Here is a 27,637-nt window from a genome sequence, read left to right as displayed (position 1 = left end):
TGTCAAGGTTAACCTTGTTTAGCCTCCTCACTTGCCCTTACTCTTGTTGCTGCCTTACTGTGATAGTCACTGGTGATTTTAAGGTCTGAGGTAGGAGAAACTTGGTATAGTAGAAGTCAGACTGAGACCCTGAGACCATTGCCTATAAGTTAATTTGGGGGCCAGGGAAGGGTTATTTTTGTGAGTTCTCTTTTAAAAGCTATGCTAACACTTTTCATCTATGAAACTATTGTGTTTATATTTAGGTTTAAAGATTTCACATTTTAAGGGGAAGTCTGGAATGGGGGTAGGATTCAGTTAAAATAAGATTTAAATATTGCTACATACAGCTAATTTCTTTCTTCTTAAAAATCATTAATTATGTTTGTGAAATCTCAGAAATGTTTTTCTATTACTGACTTTCAAATTTGCATTTTGTTAAGCAATACGAGGATTCTCTCCACCACATAGAATCTGCAGTTTTGAAGAGGCAAAGGGTTTGGATAGGATCAATGAGAGAATGCCACCCCGGAAAGATGCTGTACAGCAAGATGGTTTCAATTCCCTGAACACCGCACATGCCACTGAGAACCACGGGACTGGCAACCATAGTGCCCAGTGACCCACGGCTTCCCAGGGACTCTCACATCTCGGGCCCCAAATGGACAGATCACCCCCAGGATCTGGAGGGGTCGGCCAAGCTGACTGTAAATGTCACAGTCCCTCTGGAGAAACCATTGTGCTTTTTGAGACCCCAGCCCCCTTCCTGGATGGAGGCTTGAGGGCCCTGGGACATGTGGTGATATCTGATAAGATTGAGACATCGCTGCCAAGGTGGAGGGCAGTGAGCAAGGGGCTTGGGGCAATTTCCAGTGGAGGGCAACTATACCTCCATTTATGCTTGTGGTTCACACATTTAAGTTTACAAATGAGATTTCTTTTCCCCTCAGTAGAATTAGATTTTGTTTTTTAACCATGACTTCAAATGCAATCCTAAGAGCTAATGTGGACTTTTTTTCCCCCCATGAAATGTCTTTAAAGGATGAATTAGCATGGTCTTAAAATACATTTCTGAGGTTACTAAGCTGTATTTTGAATTATGGGCAAAATGCTGAGAAAACCAGTTGGCATTTATACAAATGCTGACCTCAGGTCTATAGTTCTTAAATGTGGCTAATTCTGTAATATAGTCTTGGTATTTTTCAATTATGAATGCATAACCTATTTCTAGGCAGACACTCTTGAACACAAATCCAAAAACTAATTTAGAATCTTTTTTGCCCAGATCTTTTGAAATTTACACCCCAGAGATTTAAGAAGAAAACCTCTAAATTTCAAAATTATGAAGAATTACAGAATTACTCATTTAAGGTACTTTAAAAGAAGTTTGTACATTGTCAAAGTAAATTTTAATTCAAATCATGTCTGTAAAACTTGATGTATTTTGTGTATGCATGTTTTCATTTTGCAAATATTTAATATATAGACCTATGATGTACAGGTACGACATGTATAGGTTACCTAGATGTTATGAGAAATTTTAGTTTATTGTGAGTACTCAAGTTGCTTAAATAGCCACCAGGGTGATTTGCTGCTGGCTTTCTATCATTTTTATGTTTTGATGCAAAGGAAATTTTAAAATGTTCTGGAAGTGTTTTTGATTAAGCAATGCAGCATAGAAGCAATGGTTCTGTTCAATCATTCAGATGTTAGTGGAAGCATAAAAGTCAAGATTGCATGTTGAACCTTTTCTTTTGATAGTTACAGAACTGCTTGGTTAAACTAAATGGAACCATGTGCTAATTTTTCACAATTATTGACCTGTATTGATTGCCACTGTAGTTTGGTATTTCCCTTTACTTTGGTGGCCTGCTTCCCTCATGCCCTGGAATACAACTCAGAGCTCCAGGCAGCGGAACCATTTATTGTTTTGTTTGCCAGAAAGTGCACCCTGTATGGTCTCCTGTCTAAGTTGGAAATATTATGCATGTGCAGGACTATTCGAGTATTTTATAAACAGTAGCACACAATAAATTCCATGCATGGGCCGCTGCTCCTATCTCTGTGTTGGGTTTTATTTGGAACATGTAGTCTGATTTGACGTCATGCAAATCAGAAAATCCTGTTAATAGGTCTGGGATATATAGCCTTCAGAGATTATCTCGTGGATGGTTCATGGTAATTTGATAAATTAAATTCTTGTCTTCATAAATTTCCTTTTTTTTTTTAACTTTGGTTACATTTGTCTTACATAAGCATTAATAACTGAAAACTAGAGTACTTTGGGTGCCTATTATAGGCCTCCTAAATCTAATATTTAAAATCACTATTTCATTTAACTTTTAGTTGAAAGAAAATGTTACTATGTAGAGTTTTATTATAGTAGTATTGGGAATTTATTGGGTGTTTTAACAATAAGAGAAAGAATATTCATGATACTGTATTTTCTTGCCATCACGTTCCTTTCTTTTCCATAATCAAAATAAGTATGAAATTTTGCAAATTGAGGGAAATTAGGATATTGCTCAACATTTTATAATATCATATAATGACTTAACAGTTTTCAATAATAATTATAAAAGAGGCACCTTACAAAGCATTCATTTAATTTGAACTGTATATACTTGCCTTATTCCAGGTAGCAAATAGAACTCAAATTGTTGATTATTACAGCTTGCAGTTGCTGTATTATCAGCTTGCATACATAGCAGTCCTTGAACTATCCTTAAAGCTACTGTGCACTGCATACCTTTAAAGGTTCTTTTGGATGTTACTGTTTTATGAAAACTCTGCATCTCTAAATTAAGAGCTTAACTAGTATGTTCCTCAGACCTTAGGTCCATCACTGGGATTCTTGGGTAAACATAAAACATCATTAACAAACTAGAAGAATTATGGGTTGATGGTAAAGATTAAAAAGAAGAAGGAAGTGAGAGAAAGGAACAGAATGCTGAAAAGTGGTATACAGTAAGAGTGGTAGAAAAATCACCCAGTGCCTCACAGACCACTTCCTAACTGTTGAATAAGAACCTCTTTCTAGTCCTTCTTCGTAACTGTGCACCACAGAAGTGTTTTTTAAGGTTTCACCTTGAACCTTAGAAACATTTTAAGGCTTCTAAAAAAATGTAACTTAACAATGAAAGCAAACTGAAAAGTTCAGATCTTTCTAAATTGTAAATTTGAATGTCTACCAAAGCTAGTAGTAGTGATGGTAAAATATAAGTTAATATCCAGTATCAATTTTTTCTATATATTATATCCCTTTATATTCAAAGATGACACTTCTGAGTTAGAGAAGACCATCTCTGACTTCCTGTCCTGCAGTTCAGCAATCATTCACAGAACTCATAACCTTTAAAAGTACTGCCAGTTAAATTTGAAATAGGCCTGAAATCTTTGCTTAAAATGAATTACTCCTGTTTTACTCAGGATTTTTGCGTATTGCTACTGACTTTCTTTCCTCCACAGCTATTCTGAATAATATGTAATGTTTCATTGTATCTTTAACACTTAACTTTTACTTTCCCTGTGTGTAGTTAATTTCTACAGTTTGGTGCTCCTTTAGAATCCATCCTCTGCATCTATTCATATGTAAATTTTTGATTTGCCACATTCCAGGACCTCAAATTGACAGTAAGTTGTTCTGTTCCCCAGTTTGATGATGTTCACAGAGGCAGGTAAGTGACATAGCTAGGACCAGGTATAAGCAGAAAGTCAGGTCTTGCAGTCGTGTAGGACCACTGCCCTTCTGGTAGACTCTGGAGCTTGATAAGTGAAAAGGAGCTCAGACTGTGTAATCAGGTTCCCTGGAGATGTTTGAATTGATTCTTTTATATTTTCTGTTCCTAGAAATTGTGTATTTTTAGCCAATAATATTTTGGTTTTGTTTACTCTATTCCTCTATTTATTCCTCTTTTGAAATAAGTAAGTGAAGTGTGCCTGATGACATTTACTCAGAAAGTACCTTGCTCTCCTTTCAGAGAAAGTGAATTTTACAAATTAATTATTTCCCCTACAATTGATTTCCTTCTGTACCATTAAATGACCATTTGTATTCTTCTATCTTAGGTATTATATTTTGTTTAAGCCCAGATTGATCATTGTTGAGTTGTGTTTGAGCAGTGTTTGTTATACTCAAAGGGACTTGGGCTCTGTTGATCTGAGCTAGTGCCTACCTTTCCAACCAAATGATGACTTCTGACCTAATCCCAGGATTTTTGTTTTTGTTTTGTTTTTAATTTTTTTTTTCTCTGACTCTCTGGACTGAGAGCAGAAATGCTGCCTTAGTGAGAGAGGTTCAGGAAGCAACAGGTTTCATCTTTCCTTAGCCTGCCTAGCCTTTGGTGAGTTTGGGAGTGTTGACAGAGTTCTTAGCCTTCTTGGCAGAGAAGGAAGGTCAGAAGGAGAGAAGTCCACGGGCAGAGGGCCAGGTCTCTCCTTACCTCATTAGGGATAGCGTTGTCTGTCTGGTTGGCAGGACACACCTAATCACAGAGACTCAGCATTTCAGCAGTTTGCAAAGGGAAGTGATATGAAGGGACAGCTGCAAGTCAGCCACAACCTAGATAGGAGGAGGTGAAGCATTTACTTCACTTGGAAGAAAGAGAGAAGGAAGGAAGCCGAGGGCTTAGCAGGGTAAGTTGCTTTTCCATCAAACCATCTGCTTGCTTAGTTTATAGTTGAGTAAAACATTTATCACCCCTGGGAGTGTTAATCACTGATTAAGCAGCCGAATGTGCTTCATAAGAGCAATATTCTTAATATATTCCTCCTTTTCTCTTTCTCTCTCCCAGCTCCTTCTAGGATCCCCCACTGACTAGAATCATTTCCCCCTTTCCCTACCTCCCCAAAGGGTGAATTAGAGAAAATTAGATTGTCCTTCCTGTTCTGGAGATAGTGAGAAGGTAACTGGTTTGGGTGAAACTTGAGGCTTTTGGTGATGAAGGAGAAAAATGGGAGACCTGGTCTAGGAATAGGCTAATATTGGAGGGAATTTGGAAATAAAAGATAAGAGTTTTTATAGACCGTGCAGACTGTCTCCTCTTTAGTCCTTAGTGTTGGTGTTTTCTCTCTTACGAGAATATATTAGAGCCCAAGTTATTGGGGATAGCTAGAAAAAAGTTGAAGTGATTCCTTGTAGGTGAGGTAGACTCTAATATCTGGAAAATTCTGAAAGCTTATTATATATAATTCCTTCCAGCTTCTCCCTGTCCTGTCTGGTTTTTTGCCTTCATTTCTCAGTCCTATTCCTTCCCCTCAAACTTGGAGGATCCTGGGGCAGGGAAGTTAGAACCAGGGAAGCTGGGTCTGGTCCTAGGGTACACAAACTCCGATATGAACCTCATGTAGATACAAATGCACCTTCTTACCTTACTCTACCTTCTTCCCAGAAATTTAGTTCATTTGTATCATTAACCTTCTCTAGAGGAAACTATCAAGGATTCATCACCACCACTCCTCCCCAAACTGATCTCTGCACTTCCCAGCCAGTTCAGCCAACCCCCCAGAGAGCCAAGAGTTAATCTTCCATTGGAGAAAGACATCTTTGGAAAGGCAGATTAAGTTAGGAAGTACATTTCTGGTCTTAATTGGCTTCCATTGCAGCACAAAAGCTAGTTGAACATCAGGAATATATATTTATTATTGCTCCTGGGATTTAAGACTCTTGACCTACCTCAAATCAAAGATAATTTTTCTCTATATCTTTCAAGAAAGATGAATCCATTCTTTCAAGGTTCAAGAAGGTATCTTGCCTAAAGAGGCTGGGTAGCTAGAGCAGAGGAATGCTTCTCAAGTTGCAGTGATTTTGGAAATTGGAAAGAAGGGGCGCCTGGGTGGCTTTGTCAGTTGAGTGTTCAACTCTTGATTTCAGCTCAGGTCATGATCTTGGGGTTACAAGATTGAGCTTCAAGTTGGGCTCTGCACTGAGTGTAGGGTCTGCTCAAAATTCTCTCCCTCTCCCTTTGCCCCTCCCTGGCTGCTCAAATAGGCTTGCTCTCTTAAAAATATAGATAGATAGATAGATAGATAGATAGATAGATAGATAGATGATAGATAGGATAGACAGATAAATGAAATAAAGCGTATATTTTTTAAAAGTGGAGGAAGTGTCAGGTCAGTTGTTGGAAATGGTGTACTCAGGTGTGAAGGCATCCTTTAGTAAAGGGACATGACCCTTAAATCTTAAAATAATCTATCACCTTGAGGTCTAATTTCTTCTGTATTGGCGAGAATGTAGAAGATATATGCAGATGAGCTTAGCTATTCCTGTTCTGTAGACTCTGAAAACATCCATTTATCTGTGGGATGAGGGGAGAGATTACAGGGGTACAGTGAGAGGATGAGAGAGAAGTACAAAGGAAAATACAGATTAGTTCCCTCATTAAGTAAGGACAACAGTTTGCAAGAGCCATGTTGTAAAATAATAGACTTTTTAAAAGTTTTCCTTTTAATTCCAGTTAGTTAACATGCAGTGTTATATTAGTTTCAGGTGTACTGGGTGATTCTGGGAAGTTTTTGTTTGTTCTGCCACTTATACCTCAGCTGAATGATGATTCTTGGAGTTTTTTCCCTAACAGATCTGGTCCAGAAGGATTAAATGTCAGACTATTTTTGGAACAAAACCTGATCCCTGATTTGTACTTTAATAGTTACCTTATTCACAATAAAACCAATCACTGTTAGCATTTTTATCCTCTACCATTTTCCTGTCCCTAGAAGCAGTTAATCTGAGGGTTAATAATTTTTTAGCTTCTCCGAGATGCCTGGGTGGCTGAGTTAGTTAAGCATCTGCCTTGTGGTTATGATTTCAGGGTCCTGGGACTGAATCCTGCATTGGGCTCCTTGCTCAGTGGGGAGCCAGGCTGCTGCTTCTGCCTACTGCTCCCTCTGCTTGGGCAGGTACTTGCACGCACACTATCTTTCTCTGACAAATAAAATCTCTTTAAAAATAATTGTTTAGCTTCTCAATCTCTACCTTTTTTATTTTTTAATTGAGGTGAAATTCACATAACATAAAATTAATCCTTTTAAAATGAGCATGTTATGTCATACATTCACATTGTTGCGCAACCATGACCTCTATCTAGTTCCAAAACATTTTCACCATCTCAAAAGAAAAACCTATAACCATTTAACAGTCACTCCCCATCCCTCCCTCTTCCATCCAGCCCCTGGCAGCCGAGAATCTGCTTTCTCTTTGGATTTACCTTTTCTCAATATTTCATATAAACGGAATCATGTAACGTATGATCTTTTGTGTCTGGCTTTCAGTTAGCATAATGTTTTTGAGGTTCACCCACATTATAGCATATTATTAGTACTTCATTTCTTTTAATGGTGTCCTATCTGAGAAATTGCCAAATCCATATTATGACACTTTTCCATATGTGTTCTTCTAAAACTTTATAGTTTTAATTCTTACATTGATGTTATACTTAATAATCAAACTCATACCATTCTATTTCATTAATTCCTAGAGTGTTCCCATCTACAGTTCTATGCTCATGCTCTTCTCTGTGCTTAGAATTCCTTTTTCTGTCTCCATTTATTCAAAGTATTACCATCATTAATGGGTCTGTTCTGACTGCTCTATGCTTTGTAAAGTCGTCTACAGCTAACTAACTGAGGAGACTCCTTCTGATCTGCTTTAGTTTCACTTTTCTTACAGGATTTATATACTGCCTTATATTATAATTTACATTTGATCCCTCTTTAAGACATTTACATATTAAGTATATTTTGCATATGTTTCCCTTATAATATTTTATAAATGATTATATGTGTTTAGCAATAAATATTCTTTGAATAAATGGATGTTTTTATTTTTCCCAATATAGTTCTTTTTGTTTACTCATTCCTTTGGGAAGGAATGGGAGAAGACGAGGAGGGAAAGGAGAATATCAGAGTTCCTCCTAGGTAGTGGGTAGATAATGGGATTAGTTCTACTTTAAAGCTCAGTTGTTTAGGAAATTTTCCTCATAATTTGCATAACTTGCTTTGACTACATAAATCTAAATATTGTGGTGCTGATTTTGTATTGCATTTAATTTCTACTTCTGGGCTGAGTGCTTAAAAATGTGATGATAGGTCTTCTAAAATGAATGTTTTATTTCCCTAGCTAGGTGAGGTTGACTGATTCTCCAAATAGTTGGTAGTTTTGAACAACCAAAATTTCTGTTGCTTTTTCCTCCATTATTTTAAGTTGATTTTTTTTCAATGCATTAATAATATATGAATATATTCTTAGTATTCAAGAGTCAAATATTACAGATAAGTCTAAAGTTCCTTTTGATTAACCCAGTTCCTATCCCATTATTTCTTTCCCTCCAAGCTAATCATTGTTATTGGGTTTGTTGTTTTTATTTTTTTTAAGATTTTATTTATTTATTTGAGAGAGAGAGAAAGCATGAGAGGAGAGAGGTCAGTAGGAGAAGCAGACTCACTGCTGAGCAGGGAGCCCAATGTGGAACTTGATCCCAAGGACTCCAGGATCATGACCTGAGCCAAAAGTAGTCGCTTAACCAACTGAGCCACCCAGGCCCCTCTGTTACTGGTTTTATATGAGCCCTGCCAGACCTTTTTCTATGCATTTACTTATATACATAGTTTATATTTCATGTAGAACTTCATATGTGATACATATATAATTATGTTGATATATAATTATTTTCCTCCTGTTTTTTATAACTGCCTATGATGATCAATCATCAATAGATCCTAAGTAAATCTTACTGATAGCTAGGTCTGAGAGACTGTAATGAAAATTGAAAGGTCAAACATATGAAAACACAGTGTACTTGTCTAGCTTGCAAAATTTCATTCTATATCTGTTCTACATATAGTCCCAGGTATCAGTGGACAGCCATGGCTCCAAGATCCCGGCAACGAAGGCACAAGAAACCCCCTTCATCGGTGACTCCCATGGTTGTAACCCCACCCACAGTTGTGACCTCTGTGCCTCTGACCCTCTCAAAACCTGACCCTAGCATTGATGCACTTGGCTTCTTCTCCTTGGAGAATAATGTTCCTGGCCTATCCCAGCTAATCCTTCAAAAGCTAAACATGAAAAGCTATGAAGAATACAAGTGAGTGTCTAGCTCTGTGGAAGAGTAATATATTAATCTCTGGGAGAAATGATTTCAGAAAGCAAGAAGGGAATAGAACTTGGGGAATATGGAGCATTTACAATGAGGGAGTTTCTCATCCTGACTTTTGCAAGTTTTATTACTATAGAAGAAATATAATATGCTCATGTGAGAAATAGTGGGAATAGATGGAAATATATAGGAAACAAGGTATAGGTCATGAATGATTCTGGAGATACTCTTTTACCTATTGCTACTTCTCCATGCCATTTCTGCAGGTTGGTGCTAGACGGGGGTGCTTCTGTATCAGGCTTTGGATTCCGATGTCTTCGAGAAATGTTCCAGAAGATGGAGGACACATTCCAATTCTGTGCTCACTGTAGAGCTCTTCCTAGTGGCCTTTCAGACTCCAAGGTCCTGCGGCAGTGCAAGAGGTGACTAGTCAGGGGCTAATAGGAAAGTCATCCAGAAATGATCCTGTTCTAAGACTTCATTGCAGGAGGAAAGGTCTAAGAGTTTTCAGATAACTTTGGGCTCACTTCTCATTTTGTGGGATCCAGACCACAGAAAGATTAGAAAAGGACTGGGCTCCTATTTACTTTGGGTGTTATGGGAAAGTCAGACAATGGTCCAATAGTCCCCCTTATGTGCAGTTTCAAGTTCTACGGTTTCAGTTATGTGTGGTGAACCACAGTCTGGAAGCAGATGACCTCCTCTGGCTATTACCACAAAGTTAATAATGTAATGCTGAGTCACAGCACCTACGTCATTCACCTCACTTCATCTTACCATGTTGAAGGCATTTTAGGCATTTTATCATCTCACATCACAAGAAGAAGGGTCAGTATAGTACAATAAGATACTTTGAGAGAAAGGCCACATTCATATAACATTTATTATAGTATAATTATTTTATTATGTTGTCATTAATCTTTTGCTGTGCCTAATTAATAAACTTTATCATAGATATGTATATGCAGGAAAATACATAGTATATATAGGGTTTGGTACTGTCCATGAGTTCAGGCATCCACTGGAGTCTTAGAACATTTTCCCTGTGGAGAAGGGAATAATCTGTATAATCTACTGTATAATTTTCTCCACTTCCTTCCTCTTGAGTATTCAATGGGTAAGATTCTGTCTGTTCTGGGGAGGTTGGGGTTGAGCCACACCTGTGATAAAAGGGCAGCTGCAAACTCCTAATGTTTATTTTTTTTTCTGTAAGGGATGTAAAAAGTGAGTTGTTCCAGATACAGACTGAAGTGTACTCTGACCCAAGAGAATAATTACATTCCTAGTCTCTCGTGCCTCCTCTGCCAAATGTAATCTCCAAAATTGGTGCATCAGCTCTAACTCCTCTCTGTACTTCCCTACTCAGTGATCTTTCTTCCTAGATATAGCAAGTGTCAATTCCCTTCCCTAGACATCTCCAATCACCTTTGAGGTTTAGGAACATCTATTTCTGGGGCTAATCTTTCAGGTGCAGAAATGTCTATTACTGTGGTCCAGAGTGCCAGAAGTCAGACTGGCCAGAGCACAGGAAGGTTTGTCAAGAGCTGCGTCTGGTAGCTGTGGACCGTCTCATGGAATGGCTTCTAGTCACAGGTGAAGTGGTGGTGCTGGAGAACTCTGTCACAGCAGTCATAGTTGGTTATACTGGGAAAAAGATAAGAAAGCATGTTCTTATGAGGAAAACATGAGAAACTCAGTGGGGCAGTCCTGGTCACAAGTAGGAAGAGTAAATTTTAGAAAGAATATTGAAGCCAGGAAAGGTTTAGGTCACTCTTATCCCTTCTTTCTACAGGTGCTTTTGTCCTACCTTCAGGACCTTGGCCATGCCTGGCTGAAGTTGTACAGGGTTGGGATACCTGGTTTTCTATGCGGCATTTACAGCTAGAAGCTGCACTGGATGCTGTACTAGGTAGTCATGCCATGAACACCCTGTGGGCCAACGTAGGACGGCCAAGGCCAGACCCAGATGTCCTGCAGGGCTCTTTGAAGCGGCTGCTGACAGATGCCCTATCACGGCCCTTGACACTGGGCCTTGGGCTTCGGGCCTTGGGGATAGATATTGGGAAGACTGGGGGGAGCACAGTGCATGTGGTTGGTGCTTCCCATGTGGAGACATTCCTCACTCGCCCTGGGGACTATGATGAGCTTGGCTACATGTTTCCTGGACACCTAGGCCTCCGTGTCATCATGGTGGGTATAGACGTATCTGCTAACTTTACACAGAGCACCTCAACTTCCCCCCTGGAACCTGGCACAGTTCAACTTAGTGGCCATAGGGGCCTCTATCATGACTTCTGGGAGGAACAGGTAGAGACTGGACAGATAGCCCATCCAGATTTGGTGGTGGCATTCCATCCAGGTAAGAGTCATTCAGGGGGATACTGGTTGGCTTTTCAGGGAATTTTCCATCCTGATTCTTATATCTCCTCTATTTGGAACCCCATTCATTTGGTCTGATTAAACATACTATGATGACAACCTTGGTTGATCATTAGCCATACGTGCTATACCTTGGTTCAGAATTTTCCATTGCAGAACCTGGGATGGATGGAGGTGGTAAATGAGCACTGGAGGTGAGCAAGGTGAAGGGATGGGTGGACACAAAAAAGTAAATTGCTTAGGGTCTACCTCAGCCTTTCTTCTCTCTATATCCATTTCTGTTATTTTTTTCCCCATAGGTTTTCATGCTTCCCCAGATTTGATGGAGGCTTGGCTGCCCACCCTCCTGCTACTTCGTGATTATGAGATCCCTACATTGATCACTGTTTACAGGTTCCAACCTCTTCCTATTTGTGATACCTCCCTCCCTCACTCATACCTCTCTCTGTATAGATGAGCTCATTTCTCTCCCCCCTTCCTCATCTTCTGTCTTCTGGTGAGGATTTTCTTCCTTTCTAATCCCCTTGGAACCAAGTCCTATGCTAGTTAATCTGGTACTCAGTGAGATATTTGGGAGAGAAGGATACCCTGGCCTGTCTAGCCTTAGGTAATTTGGGGGATTACTGAGTCCAGAAGTATCAAGTTCTGAGGAATTTCTCTCCTGTGTGTCTCATAATTAGCAGAGCAATTTCTTTTTTTCCTCTCTCTCTCTCTCTCTTTTTTAAAATCTGTCTCCTATAGCCATCAGGAGTTGGCGGCTTCTTTGCAGATTCTGGTGGACCTGGATACACACATCACTGCCTATGGAGCTAACCCTTTCGCATCCCTCAAACCTGAACAGGTCTATTCCAACCCCAACAAGCAACCAGTATACTGCAGTGCCTACTATATCATGTTTCTTGGAAGTTCCTGCCAGCTGGATAGGACGCAACTGGAAGAGAAAGTAGATGGTGGGGTTTAAATAGCTGAGGCAGATCCTGACCGGACTTTTAGAAAATTGGGAGGTTGTGATGAAAGTACCCTGCTGATGTCAGGTTGTTGCCAAGCTTGAAATCCACTATATTTTAAACCTTGGCAACTTGTATAGGTAAAGAGTCTAAGATGAATGAGAGTTCCTATATGATTTGACTCTTTTCTGAGATTAGCCACAAGTAGCTTCCAGAGACAGGATTCTAGATTTAATGTGTGGCAAGAAGCCCTAGAATCACTCTCCAGAGCCTAGAATTCCTGACATTTTCCTTTGTGAGAAAGTTGTACCTTTTGACTTGAATCAGATGCTGCCAAGGAAAAGAATGGCACCTTCTTTTTTTTGGAAAAAGACTTTCTTATCTGGCAATCTGGGCTGAAAAATGGAGAGGTGTTAATGACTTGAAGTGGTACAAGAATAGGCAATAGAGAAGTGGCCAGGAACATGAGAGAGATTGTGAGGATTGGCATATTGTTTTATTTCCTGGCTTTTTCTAAGTAAATATCTTATTTTCTTCTTGCTTGGGGCCTTCTAGCCCTAGATCAGCTTTTTGCCTTGTGTTGTATTTAAATATTCCAGGGTAAGAGTACCTGGGTGTGCAGTCATTGTTGAGTTTCTCACTCTTGAGCATAAACTCTGCTCTGGTCACAATCTCAGGGTCATGGGATTGATCCCTGCATTGGACTCCATGCTCAGGGTGAATCTGCTTGATATTCTCTCTCCCTCTCCCTCTACCCCTGCCGCTTGTACTCTCTAAAATAAATAAATCTTTCAAAAAATTAAAAATAAATATCCTAGGGTCTATTGGACTTTAGTTGAATAAACTGGAGTTATTTGTCATTACCTAGTGTATACCACAATAAACTCAGTTTGGGGCTTCTTAAGTTACTTGTTTGTCCTATGTCCTATTCACTGGCAAGTATTACTTGTCTAGTCAGAATACCTCAAGACTGGAGGTTTCTCTCTTGCCAAAGGAGTGATTAACACCAGCTCTCTGTTTGGGCCTGCTATTCTGCCACATCATATCTCATGCCATCCTTCTCTTACCACATTCTCAAAATTAGGATATTCCTTAAGTATTCGTTCCTACAGCCTTGCCATGACCTCAGCCTCCCATCCCTAACCTTAACACACACATATATATTCTTATTGTCCAGTCTGATAGGGGTTATGTTAGAATTCATGTGTTCTAGGGTACCTAGGTGGCTCAACTGGTTAAATGTCTGACTGTAGATTTTGGCTCAGGTCATGATCTCAGGGTTGTGGGATTGAGCCTCATGTTGGGTTCTACATTGGGCATGGAGCCTACCTTAAAAAAAAAAAAGAGAGAGTAAAGTAAAAACTTTTGCAAAGTTGGAGGACTTACGCATTTCAGTTGCCAAGTTTACTACAAAACAATGGTAATCAAGACGGTGTGGTACTTGCCTAGGATAGACCTATAGATATAGATAGATAGATATAAATAGATATCTATATAGATATAGAGCTATATATAGATATAGATAGATCAATGACATCAAATTGATATGCAATAAATAAATTGAGAAGCAAGAAATAACATTTATGCACAACTGATTTTTGACAAGAGTAATAAAACAATTCAATGGGAAAAGAACAGATTTTTTAACAGCTGGTGCTGGAACAACAGGATTCCACATGCAAAAGGAGGAAGTTGGACCCTAAGTTCTAACTAAGAGAATTTCTTCTTAGTTAGAGAACTGAATTCTCTCAATAGCAACTGAAAAATTTAAGATAACATACTAACCAACTAACCAATGTTAACATCAATTAGTTAGTTGGTTAGTTGAAGTTGGTTTTCAATTCAGTGAAATTATAATATTAAAAAGTTTATCCTGGGGTGCCTGGGTGGCTCAGTCATTAAGCATCTAAACATCTAGCTAACTAGTCAGTAACTAACTCCAGTCCCGCTGAAGTTGGACCCCCCCCCCCGCAACACACACACAACACAAAAAAACTAATTCAAAATGGATCAAAGACCTAAAACTATTCAACTCTTAGAAGAAAACATAAGGGTAAATCTATGTGAAGCTGGATTGGGCAATGGTTTATTAAATATGATATCAAACCTATAAGCAACCAAAATAAAAATAGATAAATTAGACTTTATCAAATTTAAAAACTATTGAAAGGACACCATCAAGAAAGTTAAAAGAATGTAAGAAAATACTAGTAAACCACATATCTGATAATGGACTTATTCCAGAATATATATTAACGAACGGTCACAACTTAACAATAAAAGAACAAAAAAATCCAATTACAAAATAGGCAAATATCTGAATAGGTATTTCCCCAAAGAAGATATACAAATGATCAATAAGCACATGAAAAGGTGCTTAACATCTTTAGTCCTCAGGAAATAAAAGTCAAAACCACAATGAAATAGCACTTCATCCATTAAAACAAGGATAATTAAAAAGAGAAATAAGTTTTGGTGATGTAGAGCAATTGTAGCCCTCATACACTCTTGGTGGGGATATAAAATGATGTAGCCATTTTGGAATACGGTCTGGCAGTTACTCAAGAAGTTAAACATTGAGTTACCATTTGATCCAGCCATTATCTTCCTTGGTATGTCCCATGAGAAATGAAATCATGTACACAAATGACCATAGTTGCATTATTCACAATAGTCAAAAGATAAAAACCCAATGTCCATCAACTTATGAATGGATAAATAAAATGTAGTGTATCCATGTAATGAAATATTGGCCTTACAAGGGAATTACTGATTCATGTTACAACATGGATGAACCTTGAAAATATGTTCATTGATGTTCATATTAAGTGGAAAAAGTCACAAACACCACATAATATATGAATACATTTATATGAAATGTCTAGAATAGACAAATCTATGAAGCCAAAGTAGATTAGTGGCAGCATATGGATGAGGGGGATGAGGGAATTGAGGTAATGGGTTAAGGGTGTGGTTTTATTTTGGAGGTGATGTAAATGTTCTAAAATTTATTCTGATGGTGATATGGCTGAATATATTAAAAACCCTTGAATTGTACTGAGTGACTAGATCTTCATAGAGCTGTTACCAAAAAAAATTTTTTTTAACTTAGTGTAGGTAGGGGTGCCTGGGTGGCTCAGTTGATTAAGTGCCCAAGTCTTGATTTTGGCTCAGGTCATGATCTCAGGGTTGTGGATTGAGCTTGGGCTCTGTGCTGGCCAGAGTGTGCTTGAGGTGCTCTCTCCCTTCTCTTTCTGCCCCTCCCCCCTGGGGGGAAAAATCTTAGAAACTGTAAAAATGGGGAATATTGGCTAAGCATTTAATGCAATGCCTAGCACATAGTTCATACTTAATAAATGGTACCTATTGTTAAATCCATACCATTTTAATTTTACACAGCAACATAAGCCTTGAGCTAGCATACTGTGTAAGTATTGATTTGATTATGGAAAAGCCAATTGGATGTGTCTTGGTTCAGATAAGATAATGCCGGTGCCAGATAAGGTAATAGTGTTAGGTCCATGGTCAAAGGAACAAGACTGATATAAAGCAAAGGTCAAGCAAAGCTTTATTTCGCGCCAAGCATTGAGAATCAAACCGACTGTTCGGGGTCACCTTTACAGAGAGAGGGGACCCACTCCCCAAGCCTCCTCACAGACTTTTATAGAGCAAAGGCCATGTGGTTGAGCCTGGCCACACCCAGGTGGCCAATGAGATTGCAACACAGAAAGCTGCACAGTCATGCTAGGTCACACACGGGTGGCCAATTGAATTACAGTTCACCCCATAGTAGCTATTTGAACTAGCCTATCATCTTGGTCAGGATTGGTGCCCAAAAGGTGCCCCAAAGGTGGGGCCCACACTCCTTGGTAGCTAGGGAGACAGTATGCGTGCTCCACTGTTGGGATGTCTCCACCTGGCCCAACTCATTCCCCCATTCAGGCTCTGTTGTCTCCACCTGACCTGACCCGCCCTTGTATTTGGGCTCTGTTACCAGGGACTGGTCGACTAGTAGAATGCTACTGGTTTCCCCGACTTGCTTTTAAGTAAGTTCCCGGCGGGGTGGGGTAGGGTCAGTTTAAGTTTTACTGCCTACACAACAAAATGGCTGTTCAACCGAGATGGAGCCTCCCTTACTAAATAGGCCCTTACAATAGTAGGAGGCATGGAAAGGGAAGGGATAATTTCTAACAAGTAAATTGTGACATTTTATAGAAAAAGCATGAAAGTAAAGTCTATAGGGTTTGGTTATTGATTATGATGGGTGAAGTGTTATGTATCTCTCAGAAGAATCAGATTAGGAGAGAGAAACCACGCAGTAACAAGTGACACAAAATTTCCAATTTAGTCATCTGGTGGTGAGAGTACATAAAAGTTGAAATGCCTACCTTCGTGCTAACTGCTGAGAAATCTGAGATGGCTTCTGCCCTTAAAGTGCTTCCAATTTAATAGAAGAAGACTGACTTAAGGGAAATGGAAAACCATTAAAAATCCTGTAGGATAGTACTAAATTGAATTGTTTTTTTTTTTTTAATTTATTTATTTAACAGAGATCACAAGTAGGCAGAGAGGCAGGCAGAGAGAGAGGAAGGGAAGCTTGCTCCCTGCTCAGCAGAGAGCCAGTTGCGGGGCTCAATCCCAGGACCCTGGGATCATGACATGAGCTGAAGGCAGAGGCTTCAACCCACTGAACCACCCAGGCGACCCCTAAATTGGATTTTGACATGCTCATCTCAGCAGGTCTATCAGAGCCATTTTTCCTCCAGTATGAGATATAGCTCTGCTTATTTGATCACTTGGCTTGGGTTTTGGTTTTTCCCAAAACATGGTTTTTGCCTTGGGTTTTGCCGGCCATTCATTTGGGGGAATAATTTTTTTAGAGAATAAATTGGTCTATGTCATTCCCTTGATTCAACTTCTCAGTACCTTCCCACTGGAACCAGAATAAAATCCAAATTCCTGGCCCACCCTCATGAGGAAGCTTTTGAGTAGAAAAGCAAGTAGAGTGACAAGTTGGTGGTTCCCAGACTTAAGTGTGCTCGAACCACCTGGAAGCTTTGTTAAACAAATTGCTTGGCTCCGCCCCAGAGTTTGAGTCAGTAGATTTAAGGTGGAGCCTCAAATCTGCATTTCTATCAAGTTTCCTAGTCAAATTGCCGCTACTTGTATGAGGACCATACTTGGAGAACCACTGTAAAAGCTTAACTGGTTTTTGCTCTGAAATAAACTTTTTTAATAAGTTTAAGATACTGGTCTGAGCCCCTGAAATGACCTCAAACGTTTAATGCTAGTGTTTGTGTCAGCTGTTAGGGCTCTAGTATAAGGGAACCTAGAATCACCCAACAACCTGTATGGAGTGGTTTTGATTTATAATGCATCTCGAGTTCTGACTGTCTAGAATTCCAGTAAGTTTTCATTCATTTCATAGGGATCTAACAAAAGACACGGTTTTCATCTCAGTGGAGACGGTACATCAGAGGCCAAGAGGCTGCACCTGGCCTTGATGGTGCGTGGCCCTTCTCAACCCCCCGTCACAGAAAGGGCTGTGGGATTCCTTAAAACCGCTGTGACTTGAGAGAGCCCTAAAGGGATTGAATGGTCCCTGCGGCCGAGAAATGTGATAAAACTGGCTCGTTCAGCAGGAGGGTGCGTCTCCTCCCGCAGGTGGAGCGGCGCGGTAGGAGCGACGCGGAAGCAGGAGCGGGGCTGAGCCGGGTACCGCCCCCTCCAGCTGCAGGGGCGTTCCCAGCTGCCGCGGCGATCCTAACGGGCTCGGGCGGAGGCCCCTGGCGCTCCGCCTCCCGGCGCCCTCCCCCGGCTCCATCTTGCTGGCGACCAGGGTTGGGCTGTGACGCTGCTCCCTCGGGTCAGGTGAGGAACGGCGCCCCCTACCCTTCGTGTGCCCCTTTCCTGGGTCACCTCGCTCATGCCAGCTCTGAGGTGCGCCGTCTGGGAGATGGCGGGGCCCGGCGTGTGTCCCCGCGGTAAGGGTTCCGTGGAGGTGCCTGCGGGCCTCCGGGGCGGCGGGCGTCTCCGCGTGTGGGTCTTAGGATCCTGGCTCCCCTCGCGGGGGCTTTCGGGCGAAGGCGCACGCCTTGGGGTAGACGAGGCGGCCGGCCTCCGTGCCACTCGGATGCGATGTTCGGAGAACAGAGGGAGCAGTGACACCCCGCGCGCAGGCAGGTGGACCACAGGTGGACCACAGGTGGAGGCACTGAGGCCAGAGGATGGCCGTGCTGAAGTGACCTCGAGGAAGGCTGAGTAGGGAAACCAGCAAGGAGCAAGGAAAGCTGTCTGGCTGGTGACTAGATTTTCCGGTGACACAGCAAATTTTGGGAAATTTGACCTGTGCTTCACTAGGCCTGGGACAGAATGCGTAAGCCTAAAATTGTACGTTGCCTCAAGTTTATAGTTCTTGAAGCTGTTCTAGGAAATAGCATTCCAGATTTGGTTCCTCTTCCCCGAACAGCCACAGAAGTGTGCTGATATCAGGCCCGTCTGTCCTGAGCGAACACTTCCTATGCAGCGTGAGGTGGCCAATGTCCACCATGAAAGTGACGGAAATGAGAAGTCCTAACTACCTTTAAACTCCCTAATATCTTCTATCTGATAGGAAGCTGATCTGATAATATGATAATTAATTAGAGTGTAATGAATTACGTCTCAGGCACAGAAGGAGTTTCAAGCTCTAGATGGCAGGGAGAAGAGAGAATTTTGGCCACTCCAAATTTAAGCTGCTTTTTAGTCCTCACTGGCAATGGTTGACTACCCTGTCCCTTACTCTAGTTTTTTATCCAAAGACCCTTTATGACTGATCTAAATCGGCCTTCCCCACCAAGAGGCAGGTTTGGGGAAATTGTAGTAGCTCCTGTTGGCCATTTTCATTTGCCCTTTCTGTTTCATAGATCTGCGATAGCTGCCTCTTGTGTTCCTGGGCTTCCTGCCATCTTCAGACTCCTATAGTGAGACCCACCCCTTTTAGTAGCTGACTCACTGGGTGGAGATGGTTTGGAGAACCAAGAATGATTTCTAGTCTTTTAAAAGTAGTTACGGATGGAGAAAGTTAAAATGGATATATAAGCTTTTGTTTGCCAGTATAGTCTTATTACTCCTTGGTCAAAATGAGTAATTTATTGAGTCACCCTGGAATTTGTTTATTTTTTTGCAAAAGCTTTTTATTTTTATTTTTTTATAGATTTTATTTATTTATTTGACAGAGAAATCACAAGTAGGCGGAGAGTCAGGCAGAGAGAGAGAGAGAAGCAGGCTCCCGCTGAGCAACGAGCCCGATGCGGGGCTCGATCCCAGGACACTGAGATCATGACCTGAGCCGAAGGCAGTGGCTTAATCCACTGAGCCACTCAGGCGCCCCTGCAAAAGCTTTTTAAATCTACCTTTTGAATAGATGATAAATACACAACTCCAAAAGGGCTAAAAGTACATTGAAAATTGATTTTCCTTCTCAGTATGCCTCAATTGCCTCCTTGGAGGCAGCTACTGGTTTCTACCTTTTTGAGGATACCTTCAGAGATGTTCTCTTATACATACAAGCAAATAAATGTATTTTCTACACTTATAATTGGCAGTTTATGCAGTTGTTTTTTTGTTTTTTGTTTTTTGTTTTTTTGGTTTTTTTAGTTTATGCAGTTTTTACCTTGCCTTTTCCCCCTACTTATTGTGGTTTAGAGATGGTTTCATGTATGAGTTAAAAAATACGATTCATAGACCAGGAACATCAGCATCACCTGGAAGAATCTCATGTCCCATCTCAGAAATGAAGCAGAATTTGGATTTTTAACAAGATCCCCAAGTTATTCACATACACATCAAAGTTGAAGAAGAAAAAAAAATAAATAAACGTTGCAGAAGTACTGTTTTGTCTAGTACGTTGTTCAAAGAAGGGAGAGAGATTTGAGCTTGGTAAGTCAGGGAAGGGGAGTGAGCCCAGGTGTGAGGGCCAAGTCAGTTAGTAACAGTGGCTGAAGCAAAGGCATGTTGGGAATGGTTCAAGTGGTAGAGATTTCACATTGGAGGTTAGGTATTGTTAAGAGATAAATTGGAACCAGTACTAAGAAGACCTGAATATCAGTTCCATGAATTTTCATGTGATACTCCAGCAGCAGTCTTTGAGGAGTTTTGACTTGAAGAGTCATATACTGAGGGAGGAGCATTTCAGGAAAATTTTAAGTGTGAGAGTATATGCAAGGACATAAATAGAAAAGTAATTTTAGTAAAATAAGCACCAAGTGATGAACACCTGGTCTAAGGATATGACCATGAGAACAGAATTTATGGGAAGAGTAGAAGAGGCATTTCAAAGGAAAAAGAAAAACATTGGGTTATTTACTGTACTTAGTAATACGTAATTTAAGTAGTGGTACTAGTAACCGGATTTTTTCCCTCAGGTTTTTGTTGAAATCCCAATCAGCCAACAGACATACGGTATTAGTTTCAGGTGTAGACTTTAGTGATTCATCACAACACCGTGTGCTTATCACAAGGGCCATCCTCAACACCCATCACCTGTTTAACACCCCACCCTCCTGCCCAGTAAGCATCACTTTGTTCTCTATACTTGAGTATGTTTTTGGTTAGATAGAGGATATTAAGAGTGATCTGGTGGGGAAAAATGAGTATTTAATTCCACACCAATACTGAAGGTCTCCTAGCTGGCTTCTATCTTAATATAGTCCTCATTCTTTTTTCATCTTACAATTATATCCCACCTTTTGCTTTGCACATGGTAGTGTTCAACTTCCCCACCAATGTATCCATCACCTTGAAAAACAGTTTAAACCTCTGATCATCCTTTAACTCTCCAGTCTTAGTACAGTGTTTTAAGGTAGATGCTAAAAAAATGATTATTTGACTTTATGTAGATATATTTGCCAGGCATATTGTATCTGATCACCAGTAGTTTTTTTAAGAAATGGTCAGGCTCTGAAATGGTATTGTTTCGAATGTGTGTTTTTCCCCCCTCTGTTTATTTGTATTGTTTTAGGTTAGTGGTATTTTCTTCAAATGCAAAAGGCATTTACACACATACATACGTATGTGTATATATTTGTGGCTTTTTGCTTCACCCTGGCTGTATTTGTTTTACATGGGCTGTGTTTTACTTATTTTAGTTTAAATTCTATTAATTAACATACAGTATATTATTAGTTTCAGAAGTAGAGGTCAGTGATTCATCAGTTGGTATAACATCCAGTGCTCCTCACATCACCAGTTACCCCACCCCCCCTCCTCCCTTCTAGCAACCCTCAGTTTCCTATGATTAAGAGTCTCATTGTTTGTATGAGCTGTCTTTTTAAAAAAATCTTTATTATGGAAAAATTGAAACATGCATGAGTGGACAGAAGAGTGTGTTGAATACCCACATACTTGTCACCCAGCATAAATAACCCACTCGTGATGATCCAGTTTAATCTATACTCCTGCCCAGCCCTTTCATATTATTTTGAAGTGATTCCAGGATATTACAGCATTTTATATATATTCAGTGTGTATCTCTAAAAGATGAGATGCTTCACAAAAATCATACCAATATGACAGCTAAATATCTAATAATTTCTTAATATCATCCGATAAATAGGTTATTGTTTGCATTTCCAAAGAGGAATGAGTTCCTTTTGAAGAAAAACACTTTGAATTCATTCTTCTTTTTAGAGAGGGAGAGAAAGAATCTTAAGTAGGCTGCACACCTAACACAGAGCTCAATCTCACAACCTGGAGATCATGACCTGAGCTAAAATCAAGAGTCAGACACTTAAACAACTGTGCTACCCAGGCATCCCTCAGTATGTACTATAGTTCAGGAAAACCATAGAGTTGATAAAAGGAGATTTCTCAAAGATTGCAGATAATAAATGAAGAAAAAAATGATAGAATTAGATCTAGGCATTGATTATCAACCATGAAAAAGAGAGATGGCTGATCATTTATGTGTTCCCTGATAGAAGCAAACAATATTTTCTAAGTATGCGTGCCAAAAAAGTAATCTGATCAACCTTCTAGACCTGACTACAAATTTGTAGTAAGTAAATAACTGTTAAAGATTATCATGGAGATTCAATTGGCAAAATCCAGATAGAGGGAGATTTCAAGACAAATTGTCAGTTCCTTCAACAAGTAAGCTGCACGGAAAAAAAATAGAGGTGAGGCTTTTACAAGAGATTTAAGAGACATGCCAAATGATTAGACTATATGGACCTTATTTGTATACTGATTTGAACAACCAAACTGTGAAAATGATTTTAAGACATTTGGGTAAATTTGAACACTGAGTGGACATCTGATAATAGGAAATTAAATTTTTAAGGTACAGTATTGGTAAATAACTATGGCTTAAAAGAGTCTTCTTTTTACAGATAGTATATTGACATATTTATGAGTAAAGGGATATGATGTCCAGGGAATTGCTTTAAAATGATCTAGGGAAGGAGCACCTGGGTGGCTGACTTTGGCTCAGATCATGATCTCAAGAGTCCTGGGATCAAGACCCATGTGGGCTCTGTGCTCCATGGGGAGTCTGCTTGTCCTCTCCTACGCACCCCCACCCCACCCCCAGCTTATGCTCTCTCTCAAATAGATAAAATCTTAAAAAAAAAAAAAAAAAACCTAGGGAAGGGTACCAATGCAATAGAATTAACTATGACTTCATAATTATTGAAACTGAATATGAAGGTTATGTGAACTTTCATTATATCAGGTTGAACCACAACAAATTTGTATGTTAAAACAGGATTTCAGTAATGCCATGTAGTTCAATCTAACAGTATTCTAAAATTTTTGAATTTTCCATAATAACCAAGTAAAAAACAGTAAAAATACTTAAAAGACAATAGAAATTTGAACACTGACATATTGATGATATTACAGTTTTATTTTAAAAACAACCCTGTTAATTAAAAAAAGTTACGTTTGTAGGTATATATAGTGAAGCATGTATAGGTTAAAATGGTAACATGCCTGGGATTTGATTCAGAAAAATCCAGTGGAGTGATAGGAGATGAGTGAGAGTACTGAAAAAAAAAATTGGCCATGAATTAGTAATTACTGCAGCTGAGTGTTGAGTCTTTGGGGTTTCTTACACCACTAACTTTACTTTTGATTAAGTTACAAAAAGGTTTGTGTGACAATGGAATGCTAACTCCCCCCCCCCCCCCCCCTTGTATTTATTTATTCGACAGAGAAAGACTTCGAGGGAGGGAGAAACAGGCTCCCTGCTGAACAAGGAGCCCAAGGTGGGGCTGGATCCCAGGACCCTGGGATCAGGACCTGAGCCGAAGGCAGATACTTAACCAACTGAGCCACCCAGCACCCCCAGAATGTTAACTCTTAACCATTGTTTCCCATAATGTTGCATCACCAAATAAGGGATATCTGTGGCACCTGAAAAGCCTTTATTTTAATATGTATATGTTCATTTTAATCTTACCTTCTCAAGAAGCTATCATAAGTTTTCCATTTATGGAAGTGATATGAAGTAATCATAAAATAAATTTAAGTGAAAAATTATTTCGCTTAAAAGATAGTCTGTAAATATTCCACAAGTAATAGTACTAGTAGTATTCAGATATGACAGATTGTGTGGTATGAGGAGAATGAAGTTGGAACATTTACTATGCTTTACTGACTCTACTGGTGTGAATGGTGAAACAAAGAAGCGTTTTACAAACTTTGCTTATACCTTTACTATCTACCTATTGAATGCCTGACAGACTCTTTTGAGAGAAGGTATAAAACTGTATGACAATATATATCTTCAAAGGACTTAACCCTTACAAAAAAAATTAGAGGACTTTTTTTGTTGTTACAGAATGTCATACCCAGGCTATCCCCCAACAGGCTACCCACCTTTCCCTGGATATCCTGTAAGTATTGCCACTTTAAAGAGTCACATAGCTTGTGTACTTGGAACCAGCATTGTATAAGACTAGTCCGTGACAGATGTTACTGGTTTGCTAGAACAGGGGTCATAATCTCAATTGCCCAGAGGTACTGAGTAGAAGTGTGTTGGGTGGGTATTATGGACGAATGAGAGGGCACTTGCCTCACTAAGGAAAGCCAGCAGCTAACTCAGCTGTAGCCCAAGCCATGGCGGGAGGCTGACTCAGTGTTGCTAATACTCCATTTCTTCAAGTAAAACCTGAAATGTGGATTTGATATGAAATTGCCTCATCTTTTTGAACTGGAAAATTAATCTTTTTAAAGGTTAAGTGTTGTATGAGCCAATAACACATATATGTAAGTTAAATCCATCCCATGAATCACTGGTTTTTAACCTTTGTGTTAGAAGGTTTAAAATAATTAAGAAGGGCTTGACTCAGCAAATTGCAGTAGATTAAAGGTCCCTGGATTTGTATTTCTGAGACTGAGTATTTGAAGTTCATTTCATAAATGTGCTACTAGGTTCTGCCTTGTTGATGTCTGGACTGTGAGGACTAAACTCACAGCTGAGACATTTAAGTGAGAATTACGCATTTCAGTTTTATATTCCCTGAGTAAGGCTTCTTTCTAACTCTGGGAGAATACAAAGAGAGGCCTATGTAGGTTAATGAGAATGTGTGAGTCCTTATGTAAAATGAATAAATAGCTCTCCTGAATTTATCATAGGAGTGATGAGAATTATGACTATGTTCTCAGGCTCCTATATCCTGAACTGGACTCTGGCCACCATTTTGTTAGTGTGGGCTAATTTCTGAAACGACAACCCCAACCTCTAAGTGACTTTACACAATAAAAACTTATTTCTTTTTTTTTTTTTTTTTTTTTTTAAAGATTTTATTTATTTATTTGACAGAGAGAAATCACAAGTAGATGGAGAAGCAGGCAGAGAGAGAGAGAGGGAAGCAGGCTCTCTGCTGCTGAGCAGAGAGCCCGATGTGGGACTCGATCCCAGGACCCTGAGATCATGACCTGAGCCGAAGGCAGCGGCTTAACCCACTGAGCCACCCAGGCGCCCTAAAAACTTATTTCTTACTACTTTAGTTCCTAGAAATCAGTGGTGGGAAGGTGGGAGGGTGGGAGGAATCAAGGAGGCTTTAGTCCATGTAGTCTCTCAGGTTCCCAGGCCCCTTCCACACACTGGCTCTTCCATCCTCTAGTGCCATAGAGTCTTCCCCTGGATTCTCTGCTTCCATTTGGCCAATGAAGGAAAAAACGATGAGAGCATATAGAGGATTGCACAGGTTTTTTAGGGGCCAGGCTGGAAGTGGTGTATATCACTTCTGTCTCTGCTCATTCACCAATACTCAGTCATATTCTACTTAACTGCAGGGGAATCTGGGAAAGGTAGTCTAGCTTTATGGCCAGAGGAGAAAGTTCGGTGAATATGTGACAGTCTCTGCCACTCTCAGACATTGTCTAGTCTGAACTGGGCTTCAAAATGTCACACCCTATGTATGACTCAGGTCAGTTTTCTTCTTCCCTTTTTTTTTTTTTTTCTATTATGCAACAGCTTCAGGTGTGTTACAAGAGAGCTGTGAATTCTCTTTAGGGTAGAGAGCTGTATCTTTCTCATATTTCCAGGTGCTAGAAAAATGAAGAAACTGATGAGCTTTATTAGTTTTTCTGGAAGCCTTGAGGTTTGTAGAGAGTCTAGTTCTTACTCCCCAATAGAGAAACAGACCCCTCTTGCCTGACACTGAATTTAAATAAAATTTAACTGAGTTCTGACAAGCAAATGTCTTGACAAACTATACTGACTGGTAAACTAGTAGAAGATACTGAGACTTTTAGTGGGATTTTTAAGATGTAAAAGAAAATCTAGACCTTAACAATTACTGCTGTTTGTTTTTTTTTAGGTGGGTCATATTTCTGTGTAATCACATTCATTTGAAAAATTTTCTTATTTTTGCAGCCTGCAGGTCAGGAGTCATCTTTTCCCCCTCCGGGTCAGTATCCTTATCCTAGTGGCTTTCCTCCAGTGGGAGGAGGTGCCTACCCCCCAGCCCCAAGTAGTGGCTACCCTGGAGCTGGAGGCTACCCGGCCCCTGGAGGTTATCCAGCCCCCGGAGGTTATCCTGGTGCCCCACCACCAGGGGGAGCTCCATCCTATCCAGGAGGTGAGTAATGGGTTGTGGCATTAGTGATGATTTGGGTTGCCTTTTTTGTATGGGGTCAGAGATGCTCTTAGCCTACTTTCTATCGAAGATAGTAAGAACCTACCTGGCAAGATAGAGGGATAAAGGTTCTTAGGGAGTATGAAAGCTGGAAACAGTCTTAAAAATTCTGTTGTGAGGGGCGCCTGGGTGGCTCAGTGGGTTAAAGCCTCTGCCTTTGGCTCAGGTCATGATTCCAAGGTTCTGGGATCGAGCCCCGCATTAGGCTCTCTGCTCAGCGGGGAGCCTGCTTCCTTCTCTCTCTCTGCCTGCCTCTCTGCCTACTTGTGATCTCTGTCAAATAAATAAATAAAATATTAAAAAAAAATTCTCTTGTGAAAAAAGAATAAATCTCGTGGTAAAAAAAAGGACCAGTATATAACAGTTTGCTTGTTTTTTTTTTTTTTTTTAAGATTTTATTTATTTATTTGTCAGAGAGAGAGATTGAAAGAACAAGCAGGGGGAGCAGAAGGCAGAAGGAGAAGCAGACTCCTTGCTGAACAAGGAGCCCAATGTGGGACTTGATTCCAGGACCCCAGGATCAAGACCCGAGTTGAAGGCAGACACTTAACTGACTGAGCTACCAAGGCATCATGTTGATTATTTGTAATCTTAAGAACTGATTAAGTTCAGTTCAGTTAGCATGATTGTGATCTTTAAGACAGCTTTGTTAAAGGGTAAAAAAGCTTAGCACTTCTGTATTATAAGTTATTTACGCAGATGAATGAGATAAAAATTTTGTAATGGAGAAGGAATTGGTAAGTTGAATTTAGACCAGAAGAGACTGCTGTTATAGCATTAATAGCCTATTTTTTCCCACTGTTCTTAGTAGATATTTTTCTAAAGTTGACTCTTCAATCATAAGAACTGTCACTGTATTTATTCTTTTTTCTAGTTCCTCCAGGTCAAGGGTTTGGCACCCCACCAGGTGGAGCAGGCTTTTCTGGCTATCCACAGCCACCCTCACAGTCTTATGGTGGCAGCCCAGCACAGGTCCCACTACCTGGTAGGTACCAACTATCCAGAGATAAACAATAGTATGCTGTCTTAAATCTTTCAGTTGCCATTGAGAGAACTTGGTTTATGTTTGGGATAGTCTTCAGTAAACTTTATTCTAAGTACTTCTATA

General features: G+C 40.0%; 3 protein-coding genes across 12 annotated transcripts in view; all 3 read left to right on the top strand.

Annotated features, from left to right (window-relative positions):
- PPP3CB (protein phosphatase 3 catalytic subunit beta) overlaps positions 1 to 2,038 on the top strand; it is a 54,928-nt gene extending 52,890 nt beyond the window's left edge. For all 7 annotated transcript variants that reach the window (XM_059397795.1, XM_059397797.1, XM_059397796.1 and 4 more), the window contains one exon: positions 423 to 2,038. In XM_059397795.1, the coding sequence (XP_059253778.1) occupies positions 423 to 601 (179 nt within the window). In that variant the 3' untranslated portion in view covers positions 602 to 2,038. The remainder of the gene's footprint in view (positions 1 to 422) is intronic.
- A 2,241-nt stretch (positions 2,039 to 4,279) lies between these two features.
- Positions 4,280 to 13,307, top strand: MSS51 (MSS51 mitochondrial translational activator). Of its 2 annotated transcripts, XM_059397766.1 has the most exons (7): positions 4,280 to 4,614; positions 8,823 to 9,065; positions 9,344 to 9,499; positions 10,546 to 10,670; positions 10,870 to 11,436; positions 11,756 to 11,849; positions 12,198 to 13,307. In XM_059397766.1, the coding sequence occupies exons 2-7, from the start codon at positions 8,845 to 8,847 to the stop codon at positions 12,415 to 12,417; spliced, it is 1,383 nt and encodes a 460-aa protein (XP_059253749.1). In that variant the 5' UTR covers positions 4,280 to 4,614; positions 8,823 to 8,844; the 3' UTR covers positions 12,418 to 13,307. The 2 variants fall into 2 exon arrangements, with proteins under 2 accessions (XP_059253749.1, XP_059253748.1); XM_059397765.1 differs by lacking the exon at positions 4,280 to 4,614 and having other exon boundaries at positions 8,556 to 9,065.
- Positions 13,308 to 18,154: 4,847 nt separating this feature from the next.
- ANXA7 (annexin A7) overlaps positions 18,155 to 27,637 on the top strand; it is a 34,079-nt gene continuing 24,596 nt past the window's right edge. Inside the window, exons 1-4 of one of the 3 annotated variants that reach the window (XM_059397761.1) lie at positions 18,155 to 18,274; positions 24,225 to 24,279; positions 26,268 to 26,472; positions 27,404 to 27,514. In XM_059397761.1, the coding sequence (XP_059253744.1) occupies positions 24,226 to 24,279; positions 26,268 to 26,472; positions 27,404 to 27,514 (370 nt within the window). In that variant the 5' untranslated portion in view covers positions 18,155 to 18,274; position 24,225. Of the gene's footprint in view, positions 18,275 to 18,343; positions 18,388 to 24,224; positions 24,280 to 26,267; positions 26,473 to 27,403; positions 27,515 to 27,637 lie in introns of those variants that run through there. The other 2 variants (XM_059397763.1, XM_059397762.1) reach the window with 2 other exon arrangements.

The sequence above is a fragment of the Mustela nigripes genome, chromosome 4 (genome assembly GCF_022355385.1).
Source record: "Mustela nigripes isolate SB6536 chromosome 4, MUSNIG.SB6536, whole genome shotgun sequence".
In the NCBI taxonomy this organism is placed as follows: domain Eukaryota; kingdom Metazoa; phylum Chordata; class Mammalia; order Carnivora; family Mustelidae; genus Mustela; species Mustela nigripes.
The sequence above is the reverse complement of the archived record's forward strand: the minus strand, read 5'-3'. Positions and strand labels throughout refer to the sequence as shown.